Genomic DNA, 14833 nt, shown 5'->3' with positions numbered 1-14833 from the left:
GTCTTAATCTTTCAACATGAACAAAAGGCTACATTCTAAAGATAATTAAGAAGTTATGTATCAAAAGTATCATTTATTTGTTTTATCTGAAATTAAATTTCACTTTTTCAAATAAATCTAGCAGGATTCCCAGTTTGGTTATGTTTTTATTTTTTAACAAAATCAGAAAACATGTATCCAGATGTATATAAAGCAGCAATTCTTTACAATTTCAAATGTACAAAGTGAAGTAAAAGCAAAATAGTGGCTGGATGTCAGGTGTCCAGCCTGCGTTTTTTCATGAACTGTCCTTGTCTGTACGGACTCGAGGCTTCACCTGAAAATTGGAGAAGTAGTAGTGAGTTTCAGACAGAATTTAGCACTGAAGCTCATTCACTGACTGATCTGACTCACCTGGTCTGCCCTGATACTGGTTCTGCTGCTGAGGTCTGTACTGAGCCTGCTCCCGTCCTCTGCTGTTCGGCGGGGCCTCTGGTCGCCTATCCGCGGTCCTCTGAGGGGTTTTACTGCGCGTCTGCATCTGATGATTCCCAGGCGTACTGGGCCGGGTTCCTCTGGGTGAAGGGGCAGCCGCAGGGACATCCAGATCCTCAATCCCATAAAGAGTGAAATCCCAGAGCTCAGGGTCATCTGCACAGCAAGACCAACTGGAAATGAGATGCAGGCCTCCTCATCACACAGTCCAAGTATGTGGAGCCTTTACAGCACCTGCTAAATACACGTCTCTGCTGCTGGTGGACTTCCTGAGTTCAGCTTCAGCACCTGCGAAGATAGGAACCCCTTTATGACAGAAAGAGGGGGGGGGAAAGGATGTCTCAAACTGTAAGAGCCAAACCAACCTGCAAGACATGCTGAACTATTTTTGTGAGATTATTTTGACAACTTTTTCTTCCATCTCAGAGTAGAAATCTACCCCAAACCTCAGTGTTGCTGTATTACTTTTAATCTCTCCCCTGTAATAAAGTGTAAAAACCGATTAGCGCATTTTACCAGTCTATAATCACTCTATACCAAGGTTATTAGAGTTAAATAACTACAACTAAAAACTGAAACCAACTAAAACTACAAACTAGACTTAAAAAGGAAATTAAAATTCATAATCGTAAATCCTGCCTCTGACATATACCCTCCATACAATAATCACAACATAACAATAAAAACTAAACCGATAAAAGAAAATCAAAATATTCTCTCTACCTTCACTGGATCCTTGTCCTATAGTGACCTCTTCCTCCTCAGATTTGGCTCGGTCTTGCTTCTGCTGCAGCTTCTTGGCCTCCATCTCTCTCCTGAACTTCTGCTGAAGCTGCTGCTGTCGGAGTTTTCTCAGCTGTTTGGGGTCTGTGTGTGTTTCTGACCTGACAACAACATCCACAGAGTTGACACCAGAGCTTAGAAGAGGACAGCAATTAGGAGATGTCGAGAAGATGAGGGAAAACCAGAGCTTTTCCTACCCGGAGCTGATGTTCTCACTCTTCATGCCAGGTGCAGCGTCGGCAGCATTGGGAGTGTGAACTTCTGAATGACTCTGGTTCTGGTTGATGACTCTGGGCTCCAGCGGCGTCCTGACAGGAACCGGTGCTGATATAAGACTCTCCTCTCGGAGCAGACTGCCAAGCCGGGCCTTCTCCACCGACGGCTCACCTTCAGTACGCTTAGTCCGGGCTGGATCTAGAGGAGGTGGCGGCTTTGTGTAGAGAAGTGACAAGAATCAGCTTCCAAAAACCGACTAGACTGAAAACTAAAAATGATACTTTAAATGTTGATCCTGACCTGCTTGGGGATCTTGTTAATGGCTAGGAGGTATTCTTTATTCAGGATGCAGTTACCAAGAGCATTACCAAAACATCTAAACATAGGAAAAAGAAAAACAAACTTTTTAATGATTAAAATAAAATAATATTTCCAGCATGTTTTTAAATATAAGTAAATTCCCATACTTCAGAGCTCTCTTCATGCCATCAGTGACCGCTTCCTTCCTCGCCTTTTCCAGTGACAGAGCTTTCGACTTTAGTCCTTCGCTGACTCCGTAGCCAACATCCTCATGAAACGATCCATCCTGGAGGAAAAGCAACATGAACTCATATGGATGGAAGAGAGGGAGGCAGAAAAATAAAAGAGGCTCATTTACCCAACCTTGAGCTGCACTTTAACAAACGCGCTGACACCGACGTAAAACTTCCCATTGATGAGGTCTACGAAATCTGCCAACAAAAATCATCAAACTGTTAGTCTGAGCGTGAGAAGGTAAACCTGGATCCTAAGCTGTGAAACGAGTCATACCAACGTTCTGCTGGGAAATGGAGTGAGACCATCCATTGTATCCAAACATCTCATTGGCCAAGCTGATGACACGATGGCCTTCAATGTAGCATACCTGTTGAAATCAGAGTAGCTATTTGAAGTTGAAAAATGAAATTATGACATGTTATAGTGAAGAAACATCCCCAGTCTGAGGTGCAGGCAGCTTTTCTAGCTGCAGAGGAAAACAAAGACCTGCCTTCTGTCCTCCTCCGGCCATTCTGGTGCTGATGTACTCCGGTCCCAGCTTCTGTCGCAGAGCATCTTGCACCGCCTGGTACTCCTCAGCTGTGTAGGTAAACTGTCCACACACCCCAGTGTCAGCAAGGCACACAGCGGAAACACCATTAATAATGAAAACAAGCTTACATTGTTGTCACATTTGTATGACCTGAGTGAAACTGGCTGGCAGTTATTATCCTCTGGAGGTGCAGGAAGCTAGGTTTACACTAATAACATAAAGAGTGATTCATCACTGATGCTTTGTGTTCTACTTCATTTCAGACATTAAAAAGCCACCGAGAGTACAAGCTGTTCTCGGCAACCTTTGGGCCTTCCAGGAAGGTCAGCAAATCCTTTCAACTTAATATGGAAGTGCAGGTTACAGGCGAAATCCAAGGTTGTTAATATTAAAATAAAACTGAACTAAAGGTGGAAGTTAAAAAATTATTTTAGTTACATTAACCTCCTAAGACCCGAACTATTTCATGGCATGCAATTTTAATTTCTCTTCGCTATTTGGGCTGATTGGGACCTGATGAATGTAAAGACAAAGAATTACCAGATTTTTTTTTTTTTACCGGTACCTGATTTTTGTTTCTAACAAAAATGAGATCCACATATGAGGATATTCGTATAAATTTCAATCGAGTGGATATCAGGCCCCTGTAGAGCAAAATTGAGTATTTTGGTCTAAATAACCCAAAATGTGATGTCCACATATGTGGACGCCAGGTCCTAGGAGGTTAAAGAAAATATAATAAAATAGAAAGACTTCTGCAAAAACAGACATGCCAGCAAGATCAACAAACTAATCCATAAGACTGGATCAATTATTGCCCAGAATCTGAAGCCATGTGAATCAGTGAGAGACCGGAGGTCTCTGAACAAACCTCTCCATCATCGGCAACCCATCGAACACGCTCCACTCTACTGCACAGACACAGGAGAGCTTCTCCTCCCTCAGACTTATTAAGATTCCTCACACACTTCTGTATTATGGCTTCCTGCTCCTCTTTCCTTTGTTTTCCTCTTTAAATGTATTCTTTAATTTCAATCACTGTTGTAAATATTTTTAAAATTGCACTTCCTCAATTTATAAGGCAGGCGAGTCAAAAATTAGGCAAAGACTCCATTTCAGGGCATAGATTTTGGAATTATTACGGTATTTTCATGTGTTTGAAAAAATGTTCCCACTGATTAAAATCTCCCCTACCGCCATTCATATCACATCAGAGTAACTAAGCAATAGAAAAGCATTTAAATGACAGAAAACTATTTTTTCACCATCTACTAAAGAAACCAGGCATTTTCTGTGAATTAAAACTTTGTTTTATCGTCTTGATGCATGCTCAATCATCCAGGTAAGTAAATCCCCAAAAGTCGATTCTGTTCATCTGGACATAGACTGAAGAAGTCACTTGGATGAATGACGAAACGTTTCTCCCACTGAAAACGCTACATCCAGATGAACTGAATCAACTTTTGGGGGTTTCTGTTTTATCACTACAGGAGAGTCTAGGCAGTGAGCTACTGGACCATTTTATCTAATTTTGCACATTTATTTCTTACAATTTGAGAGTCGGGCTGACAGCATCTTCTTTATGATGTAGAAAAACTGAGACACACTGTTGAAATTGCATTTCTTCTTCTTATATTAAGATCGCCTAGTGATTAAATGTGTAGTTGAAGTCCTTTACAATAATAGAGAGGAGTGTTTCACTGCTCCAGCCCTCTTTATATCAAAGTGCGCCCATAGAGAGGAGTGGCAGTGATTTTTAACAGAAGAATAGCAGCAAGAATGAAGAGTAAGGTTTAGAAGATGGTCGTGAGAACTGCTACGATGTTTAGTTTGGAGAAGGTGAACTGACAAAAAAAGACAGGAGGTGTGACTGGAGCTGACAGAGGTGAAGGTGCTCAAATTTTCATTGAGGTTGACCAAGAATAGACAGGATTAGAAATGAGTACATCAGAGCGACATCTCAGGTTAGAAACGGTTTGACGTGTGCAGAGGACGGATGGTGGATATATTGGACCAAGGATGCTGAAGATGGAGTTTCCAGACAAAAGAGGAAAGACCATAGCGGGGGGTTTAGGGTGTATAGGACCGGAAGAAAAATAAAAACTAAACTTTCAAAAGAAATTACAAACTTTGTAGAAAATACAAAACTATGATACTCTACTACATAAATAAACTCGGTCCCCTCTAGTGTCCAGTCACAGACATTCAGACTGACACACATTGTGCTTCAACCCGTTTCAATCAAAACTTTATCAGCAGTGGGACTGGAAGCAAAAACTGGTGTGCTTTATCATTCTAATTTAACTCAACACACCTGTGTCCAATTTAGAATAATTAGCTTTTGAGAAGTCTCATGGAGCCCACATACCTGTCCGAAGCACCTGGACGCAGAGCTGCTCTTCTCCTCACTGGACATGACTGCCGAGATGTTCTTCAGTCACTGGAAAAACAGGCTAAGCTGGCTTCACTTATCGATAAAACAACACGAGATGAGCCTGACACCTCCGTAGACACCCGATAGAAGTCAGTGCATACAAACTAGCCGGTTACAGTCCCTCTAAACTGCTTTCTGTGTTGAATGAGCAACAGAAAACACGAATATTATTTCAAAGAGGCAGCCATCTTTCTGAACTTCCCGCTCGGACTACCGGAGGAGGAGCTTATGATGCCTTCACGCCTATTGGAAAATAAACAAGTAACTGAAATCTAGGGGTTACTGGGTTTACATGCAAAATTTAATTATTAACTTATATATTTTAAAGGCAGAATCAACTATTTAATTTTTATTTTATTTATGATAGTTTAAAAAAAATATACATCCACTGAAACATAAACGATGCGCCATGAAAGTCATATTTCCTCTCAGAGGGCTAGATATAGAAAATGACGAGGTGGGCTTAAATGCATATTTCATTGTAAATATCTAATAATATTTATGTTTGAGTATGCCCCATCTAATGACTGGAACTGGTGTGCAGAAGAGACAAAGGCAGGTGATACTACCCGTAGGGTGTGGCTAGAGGCACATTCTTTGACCTCACATCCTCAGGTCAAGGTCTCTACAGACACTGGTTTTGAGTTCCTTAATTAATCTTTGAAATCATTATATTCCTTATTCCATAATAAAACAGTGTTTACAACACGAGATTATTAGAGGGGAGACTTTTCACTGCTTTTGATATGATCTTTTACGCTGGCCCTTGTCTGGTTTGTGTGCCTTGTGGACTGTTTATCTGTAATGATTCCAAGCTTTAAAATAAATAATCAAATGACTACAATAGCACTGTAGGGAAAACAGCTTTATAATAAAAAAAAAAACATAATGCAAGCTTCAGAACTCAATCGGCTATCATGGACACACAAAGCCTGCATATAACAGCATGCAAACCGCATGCAAGCGGTTAAACAGGTTTGGATTCTGCACACAGGGAACATTTTCCGTTCGCCAAACCTCTATTTCAACAAGCTCTGATCCACAGACACTAAAGTGACCTCAGAGGAGATTTGCAAAAGAATGTAAGTAGCTATGAGAGATTTGATTAATGCAGTTAAAATTTTAACAGAAGCTAAAGGTTTTGCATTTGTTGTTTGGTCTTCCTTGTGCAGTTAATTAAATATCTGCAAGAGCTCTAGATCTCTACCTGTTTTCCCTGTTTTAGCTGGAATAGCAGGCTGATCAGGCTGGTGTGTGTTTGCACTAAATCTCGTGGGATTGTATGGGACAATACAATCTCCCTTTTATTAACAATCTGAGCTAAACGCACCGTGTTATAAGTTATAACGCATCTCTTTGATCCAACAAGAGCCATTTTCTGTCACATGTATAGGAGTGCCAGGATTTTTGCACTGCAGACAGAAAACAAAATTTATTCCTTACAGTTTCCCACAAGACTGCCCCCACACCCCCACCCTTATTTTTTTTTAACATCTCATCCACAGAAAAAGGGGATTATCCGGAGAACACACGCATCTGCACTCACAGATGGTAAGGCTCCCCCTGTGTGAAACTGCGTGGATTTGGGTCAGAGCTGGAAACTGTGTTTACTATCTTCTGTTTATGGCCATATTGCAAAGCAAGGCCTTTCTCACCACTGACTGCACACCTGTGCACTGCAGTGTTAGCACACTGTTTGCGTATTAGTGTTCCCCCGGTTTGTGTGTTAATCCTTACAGTCTTCGTCTTAATAATAATAAAATCATCCCTCCGGAATTAAACTCTGCCATTATTCTTGTTTCCCATTGGAGTTATCCCCTCCCGCTTACATACAGCTATAACCACGGACGCACGTGCACGCGCTGCTCGTGGCCGCGTCCACGCGTCCAGGTTTCGCGTTTGCATCTCGTCAAAACAAAGCGGGGGCGAGCCGGAGCGAGCAAGCGGCGGTTCTTTCTTCTGGCTTCTTACTGAATGAGTCCCCGCAGGTCGGACCTTTCCACCGCCCGCCCGCCCGCACCCCGATGCCCGTGAGGGTGCGCAGACCGGCGGGTAACAGAACAGGAGGCAGCCGCTGATGAACCCGGACAGTAAACACTTCCCCTCAGCACTACATGACCGTTTCATCCCAGCAGGAGCTACACGACAGGATCAGGAACGGTGAGTGCGGGCTACAGTGGGCGGGCAGAGGCGCATGACATACGGCAACTTTGTGGCCATTATGATACAGTTTTTATCCAAAGGTGGACCAAATGCAGCATCTGCATGTGTTCGTTACACGGTGGCTTTGTTTACCGGGGCACTTTGCTTCATTGTGTTCTGCGCACAGGTTTTTAAAAACATAAAACATCCACGTACGCACGACTGGCGGTGCATTCCTCCCAGTAGGATAAACGTGGACTGTTGATTGCGTGTCTGGCCGATTCAATGGCCGTATGATGTGGAATGGCTCAGCTCGGAAGCACGGGGAGAGATCCATACAGCAGAAAATAAATTTATGTTCATACGGATAATTTTTCTGAATTTTTTAAAGAGGCATCGATCTTATTGGAATCGCCCCTAAAAGACAAGCCAAGGAGGAGGGGTGAACAAAAGCAGAAATGCCCAGACTGGCGTGGCATGGCATTCCGGGTAGACAGTGAGCAGCCAGCGCTGCTGACTCAGATGTGATCTTACTCTAATTAAACTGCACGGCCGGTTCTTCTGAAAACACACGAGGCACCCCCCTCTCTTTGTGCTTTACATGTTGAGGCTAGTGTTGGCTCTTTTGTCTGTAGAGTGACAACCCAGACTGCTGTTCTCCCCTCTGACCAGGGGATGGTGCTTTACTTTGTACAGTACGTTTCTATAGGGAGACACCCAAACTGAGAGCAACTGTAACGCTTTTACAGGAATAACTGGCGCAGACTGATGCGTGTACACACATGCACTTCTCTTTTCTCTTTCCTCTGATGTAATGCGTGTGCAAACCCTGGAGGTCAGCCCAGCTTTGATTGCAAAACACTCCTCTGTGGTTTTGAACTGACAGTCAGGTAGAGAATAAAGAAAGAGAAAGCGCTCATTGTGAGGAAGTCTCAGATGTGGGGTTTGATTTTTATCCTGTGCCCCTTTGACCGTGAATTTCGCTTTACTGTGTTGTGTCTCTTATACCGCTTTAATGTTCCCTGCTTGACTTGCTCTCTCAAAGTAAAGGGCGGAGATGGCTCATGACTGCACTTGAGACATTTCTCATCGATGCCTCACACAGCTCCTTGATCCAATTTTAATCCCTCCTGCTAGCTTTTGTTGACATTTCCACTTTTACGCAAACTTCAGATGCTTGATGGACTGCGGCGGAGGCACGCCTCCCGGCCCTCCCCTCGACCCCTGTCGCTCAACTTCAGCACCTTCTCGCCCCCTCCTCCGAGCCCGGATTTGGACAGCAGCAATGAGCATCCAATCAGGAGGTGAGTCTCAGTTCCTGGGCTTAGCATTTCACAGCGTGCAGCCTCCTGGAAAATGCATGAAATATTTATAAGCATTTACAAAAAGAAAAAAGAAATCACACCATGTCTGTCCCAGAAGATTTCATTAACCAGCTGAAACACATGCTGGTCTAATGGTAATGATGTCCTGGTGGGATGTTTAATTGACTCATTTCCTCATGTATGGGCACCTCATTCGTTTGTGCACTCTGCTTTCCATGTTTTCTGTCTTCATGTGTGTGGGTGTGAAAGGGGGGGCTCTGTTGTTTACTGCTGTGTTGTCAGCAGAGAGTTTCAGGACTGCGTGGGTTTGAACTCATCATTTCTTCTTTTTCACCAGGTCCTCCTAAAAATATGCAAACAGTGTTTTCTGTCTCTCTCTCTCTTTTTAAAAACTTTTAGGATATTTTAGATTGATGAATGTGTTAAAACATGCACTTAAATTTTAGGTATACGCGAATTACATTACATTTTGGGAATTGTGCCTCTTAAAGGGGGGGGGGGGGGTTCACCCAGAGCTGGTACTTCTGACAGCATTACAAGATGGAAACATCAGTGTTTCCCTTCACTGAGCTGTAATCTTAATGTGCAGCACACGTGCTTCCTTTGCTGGCAGGTGTAGTTCCTACATGAAACTGCTCACACTGAGGTTTGTGGATTTTTTTTGAGGGTGGTAACAGATGATTTCTAAATTAGAGACGCCAAAACCTTCAGTTGTGCAGAGAAGTTTACAAACACTCATCATGGACACGAATGTCACAGTAATTTTAGAATTTTAATTTCTTTGAACTTTTTCTAGGTTGGAATGATACACCATACATCTTTAAGGACTATTTTCTCTAAGGCAAAAAGTATACATACACACTCAAATACATGTATACTCCCTCACTAATATTTGATTAAATGTCTCTTAACAAGTTGCACCTTGACCAGATGCTTTTGGTATCTGTCAACAAGCTTCTGGCATAACAATGCCTGGATGTTAGATCACTCTTCTTAGCAGAATTCGTATAGTTCATTTAAACTGGTTCATATAAACTACCACTGCCAGTACCACTGGCAGCAAACCAACCCCACCACCATGCTTGACAGCTATTTCTGTGTTCTTAGGTTTGAAAACTTAAGCTTTACTCCTCCAAATATGTAATCATAACAACTAACAGGAAGTTAACAGGCCTTGGCTTTTTTTAAAGTTAAAAAACACTGTAGAACCTTTAGCACCACTTATTAAAAATTTAAGGGAATATATGTAGATTTCTGACCCTGATTAGAAAAAAATCCAAAATAAGTTTAAACTTGTAAATGCATTCCTTGTTTTTTGATAAGATGCAATCACCCCCCCCCCCCCCCCTTCCCCCTTCATATCTATATATGTTCATATGTTCATATCTCTGCAGTACGTTAATCAACTCCTGGCTGTAGCTGCATATTTAGCTTCAGTGGTTAAAAATATGATATCAATCTTCTCATCTGACCCCACAGCAACAAAAAAAAGAAAAAAAGAAGAAGATAAGAAATCTAATATTGGTCAAGCTCCTGTCTCACATATTGTGCTACTTTTTACTTTTATCCTGCTGCACTCGCCACCAGCTGTGGGAGAGCAGGAAAAGCCTCTTTTATTGTTCTGTATTGTGTCCGTGCTTCCTATCACTGTTTCTGCTGTTGTTTAAAAGCCGGACGACTTCCTCCTCCACCTCATCTGCGTACAGTAATATTCACAAAGCCCCGGCTGCTTACCATGCAGTTCCTTCTGGTATCTGTGCTCTGCATAAATATTTGTTTGCATCAATAGCTGTATTGTACCGACAGAGAGCCAGGGAGGGAGGAAGAGCTTGCACGCCCCCCCCCACCTTCTACCCGAGCATGTGCGTGCTATTGTTTTTTGCTGTTCTGAGACAGGCAGTACAGCGACACTGTGGCCCACCTCTCGGCTGAGCTCCACCCATCCTGCTCTTAATGTGCCGCTTCCATCTCACCATGCATCATTCTGTCCTTTATCTCTCCTCCTCTATCACTGGTTGCTCTTTGTATTGTCATTGTGCTTGTTATGTTTTGGGTTTTTTCCTGTGCATACTCTCTCCTTTTATGTTCTCCTCCCTTCCTCCTACAGCTACAGCCTCCTCGTGTTTCCTCTCTGTGTGTCTCTGTATGTGTCGGCTCATCGGCTGACCTTCTTTCTCTCCCGTCCTGTACTTAGAATACTCTGTCTCTCTCCCTTTACATTTGCCTCATGAGGACTCTGCACCGGCTGAAGTTGATGAGCTCTCCCAGCCTCAGTGAGCTGGGGAAGAGTGAGAAAAGTTCGCCGGAGGACCGAGGGGAGAAGCAGAAGAGGGCAGGAGCCAACGCCACCTGGAACAGGTACACAAGATATGACAAAGGTAGTGTTTAAATGTGTGTGGAGATTCTTAATTTACACCAGCTCGTGTGTGTGTGTTATGTTGCAGCATCCATAATGCTGTGATAGCAGTCTTCCAAAAGAAGGGCTTGGCGGATAATGAACTTTACGTTCTTAATGAGGGTGTCCGGTGAGTGTAAACAGCCACACTCACCCACTCACTGACTCACTCACTCGCACACAAACACTGCTCTCAGAAAACTTCCTTATTTTAGACCGTTGATGTCATTTTGTGCTGTAATCGTTGTAATTACCGTGTGTGCTGTATGTGTTGACTGAATGTTTTCTCGTGAACGGGTTTGTTTGTGTGTGTAGTGTACAGCATGTAGGCTTGGGGAGTCATGTGGTCATGTCAGATATCTCATTATCTTTCTGAACCAGACCCATCACTTGTATCCGCTTCCATTATAGCTGGGTAAACATATTTCTAGAAAAGTCACAAGGAGGTTGACACATTTTTCTATAACTACACAGACGGATCTGAACATAACATGGCTGCCAAGCACTGTTTTTACAAAGTTATAAACACATAATTAGCCCAACACCACTTATTATCTTTCTAACTGTATTTATTCATTTGTCCCTTTTCCTCAGACATCTTTTAAAGACTGAGCTGGGGTCCTTCTTCACAGAATACCTTCAGGTAATGCACATTAAATAAAACAGGACGTTTATTTCAGATGTATTAAATTCAGAGCTCTTTGAGACGGGAATTGGAGAGCAGTTCTACAGTGATTCATAATTACTGGCTTCTTTTCACAGAATCAGCTGCTAACGAAAGGCATGGTCATCCTGCGGGACAAAATAAGATTCTATGAAGGTAGGCAATCTTGAAATTAATAAATAAATAGAAATTAGCATATCTCACTGGAAATCAGCTTAATTCAGCTTCGAGCATGTTCCTTTGGGATCCATGCAGGCCAGAAGTTACTTGACTCTCTGGCAGAGACCTGGGACTTCTTCTTCTGTGATGTTCTCTCAATGCTGCAGGCCATCTTCCACCCAGTTCAGGTAGGCGAGCATCTCAAGAGTCTGATCTCCGTCCTAGCCCTTTATTGAATCGATGCTCAGTCTGTCTGCTGTTTTCTGCGCGCAGGGTAAGGAGCCTTCTGTCCGACAGCTCGCCCTGCTGCACTTCAGGAACACCATAGTGCTCAGCGTAAAGCTAGAGGACGCCCTGTCTCGCCCGCGGGCCCGTGTGCCTCCCTCTGTTACACAAATGCTGCTCATCCTACAGGTAGGCCTGCAGGCATCAAGCCAAGCTCATGGCTTCCTTATGTGCTGCTCAGCACCGAGTCTGAGTTTGTTTCCAAACACCTGCTGTTGTGCATTTTTGGCCCAGCTTGTTTCTAACATTAATGATAAGGTTTAATTGTATTGCATTATTCTGAAGGTGTTCATGAAGATAAAGAAGTACTACACTGCTGTTGTTTCTGAGTAAATTACTTTTAGTTGGGCGTATCTTCATAAAATTTACTGATTATTAGTTGATCTGCTGGTTATTGGTTGTGACATACTGTGTTAATGCATTAGTTTTTAGTCATGCAACCCAAACATTATTCAAACAAATATATATTTTTATTGTCACACAGTTTTTTTTCCTCTTCTAAACTTAAGCACCAACAGCCCACAGGGGTGATCTGTGAGTATGATGGTGCTAAATATAAAATTTAATGCCTGTGTTTAGGGGGTCCATGAGCCGCGTGGTGTGACTGAGGAATACCTGAGGTTGGAGTCACTGATTCAGAAGGTGGTCTCGCCCTATTTGGGCACCCATGGGCTTTACTCTGGAGATGATGCTGAAGCTCACTGCAATGTTCTGGGTGAGGCAGAAGCGGGATAAAAATAACAGTTTTCAGGGTTGAAGGGTTGGTGAAGCTTAATAACGTCTTCCCATCTTTCCCTCTTGTGTTTCAGAGAAGCCTTGGGGCTGGTCCAAGTCAGCGGATCAACCGTCTAAAAACCCCGTGGTACGATCAAAGAGCTACAATGTTCCTTTGCTGCTGACCCCAGTGGCTGAGTATGACCCAGATGCCAACTCGGTTGGCAGTGGAGGAATTCGGCGTCACTCGGCCTGTGAGATTACATCGTGCCTGGAGGAGCAAGGACTGGCCTATGCTGACCTGGCCCCAGGATCAGAACTGTCTGGCTCCTCCTCCAACAGACTGTGTGTGGGCTCTCAGTTCAACGGTACGACTGTAGTCCTCACTGTGTTGATTATTATGAAGCATCATTATATGCTAAACCTTAATAATCCACTATTATCTCCTTCATAGGTATAGTACAAGCTGGAGCCAGTGCCATGGACTTGCCTCTGCTGTCTCCCTCCATCCTCCCGCTTCATTCCTCAGGAGCTCTCCATGGCACCGAGGCCACAACAACAATGACTGATCTCAGTAAGGGAGCATCCTCTACGCCGCCCAGTGAATCATCCAGCCCTGAAACCATAATTGGACAAGTGCTAGAGTCTGCAGACTCAGGCCCAGACGGGATATTTATTGATTTCCCATCTCACTCCTCAGAGGTGATGGGGCTCAGCCTCAGCCACGAGAGCAGGCAGAGCACTGTGTAACTGTGGTTGCCTTTAGGGATGCACCCCCCTATTCTGGAGGCAAGAAATCGTACATTTTGAATGGGTACCATCTTACTGTTTAGCTTTGGGGTTTTTGCTGAAGTATGATAAGTTTCCCTAACTAGTTCCTTCCAAGTGCTTTCACTTTTGAATGAAATTTTCATTCTTAAAAACAAGAAAAACACGATTGTTAGATAAGTGGTACTGCTATTAAAGGACTCGAGGATGCATCTGATGGTACTTCACATTTTCACTGTTATCAACAAAAAATCTCTTAAAAAGACTACAATGAGCAATGAATTGATGATTATGAACAAGTGCTCCATTGTTTTTTGAACATATCAGTAAGCCACACACTTGGACTGTAACGTTCCTTATTTCTTTTGTTTGCATTTCTACTTTTATGCACTACAGAAGTGTTGGCTTATATTATATGTAAAGTGAAACCACAGAGCAGTCTCACTATTTCATAGCCACCATTGACTCACATCTTTTAGACTGTTATTTTGAAATATTACCTTAAAAACTGCATAAAAAGTTTAGTTAAATAATAAATTAATGTTTTAAAAAGTTTTTTCCCCCCCGACGTTATACATTTACCACCATGTTTGCTGTTGCAGAAAAGTGTCGCTCCTATAACGTCTCTGCTGTAACTTGGTTCTAAAGACTTGGGTCTAGGAATAAATGAGCTTAGGTGAGAGTCACACCCAGACTGATACACTGTTTATTTTCTTGATGGGTTTTGTCAACAATATAAAAACTAATAAAACTACGGAGTGTTATCAGACTTATCCGTTGCCCCACAGAGGTGCTCTTAAGTAAGAGTAAAATTTGAAATGATAAGGATTTTCTTATCTCTGCAGAGGAGAAAGCTGCCACAGTTACCTAGAGAAACCTTTCATACACAATCCATTTCGTGGATTTGCTTTGTAAATGTGTAATGTCGAACAGTTTCATATTTTTTGCCGGGTAGTAATGAGCTCCTCTGCTCTCATGCGTCAGCGGCGCTCGTAGAGTCTTTTCAGAGCAAACATCAGTGTGACGGCATTTTGGCGAACAGGACAATGTTTATTGTTTACATTTAACAAAGATATGAAGATTTTGACTGAATGTTGTCTCACACACTGTATTTTGCACCACCACTATCTTGTAAATAAAACTGCATTGTTTTTATTTGTATTTTTTTTCCAGAAGCTGTAAAGTGAGCATTTACCTTGAAAAGAACTTAAATTTTAATAAGGGCTTTTTAACTGAATCTTTTTCAATGATGTTTTACCTCAAGCGTTTTGTACTTTACTTTTTTGACAATCTATGATGTCTCTGGAGTTGTACTTTGTATTAATTTGTAATACTAGCCCAGTAAAAGAGAAATAAATGCATTTGAGGAATATAAAAAGAAAACATGGTGCATCTTCTTCTGTTT

General features: G+C 42.5%; 2 protein-coding genes across 6 annotated transcripts; one reads left to right on the top strand and one right to left on the bottom strand.

Annotated features, from left to right (window-relative positions):
- Positions 1–134: 134 nt before the first annotated feature.
- Positions 135–5198, bottom strand: rad52 (RAD52 homolog, DNA repair protein). Its single transcript, XM_085281890.1, has 11 exons — positions 4911–5198; positions 2501–2602; positions 2284–2377; positions 2137–2204; positions 1941–2059; positions 1774–1849; positions 1455–1687; positions 1198–1358; positions 709–780; positions 394–630; positions 135–316 (listed from the first exon to the last, which is right to left on the bottom strand). Exons 1-11 carry the CDS (start codon positions 4956–4958, stop codon positions 255–257), a joined length of 1272 nt encoding a protein of 423 aa, XP_085138016.1. The 5' UTR covers positions 4959–5198; the 3' UTR covers positions 135–254.
- prr5a (proline rich 5a (renal)) lies at positions 4949–14811 on the top strand. Of its 5 annotated transcripts, none has more exons than XM_085281886.1 (13): positions 4949–5237; positions 6482–6527; positions 6965–7136; positions 8292–8422; positions 10676–10801; positions 10888–10968; positions 11433–11481; positions 11601–11658; positions 11758–11849; positions 11935–12075; positions 12526–12661; positions 12756–13028; positions 13115–14811. In XM_085281886.1, exons 4-13 carry the CDS (start codon positions 8292–8294, stop codon positions 13408–13410), a joined length of 1383 nt encoding a protein of 460 aa, XP_085138012.1. In that variant the 5' UTR covers positions 4949–5237; positions 6482–6527; positions 6965–7136; the 3' UTR covers positions 13411–14811. The 5 variants fall into 5 exon arrangements, with proteins under 5 accessions (XP_085138012.1, XP_085138015.1, XP_085138013.1 ...); XM_085281887.1 differs by having other exon boundaries at positions 4963–5065; XM_085281888.1 differs by lacking the exon at positions 4949–5237 and adding an exon at positions 5803–6058.
- Positions 14812–14833: the final 22 nt, after the last annotated feature.

This window comes from Mchenga conophoros, linkage group LG7 (genome assembly GCF_057382185.1).
Source record: "Mchenga conophoros isolate Kocher_MC1m ecotype Shallow Benthic linkage group LG7, M_conophoros_male_GT1.1, whole genome shotgun sequence".
NCBI classification, from domain to species: domain Eukaryota; kingdom Metazoa; phylum Chordata; class Actinopteri; order Cichliformes; family Cichlidae; genus Mchenga; species Mchenga conophoros.
Note: the sequence above shows the minus strand (reverse complement) of the source record. Positions and strands in the feature narration are given on the sequence as shown.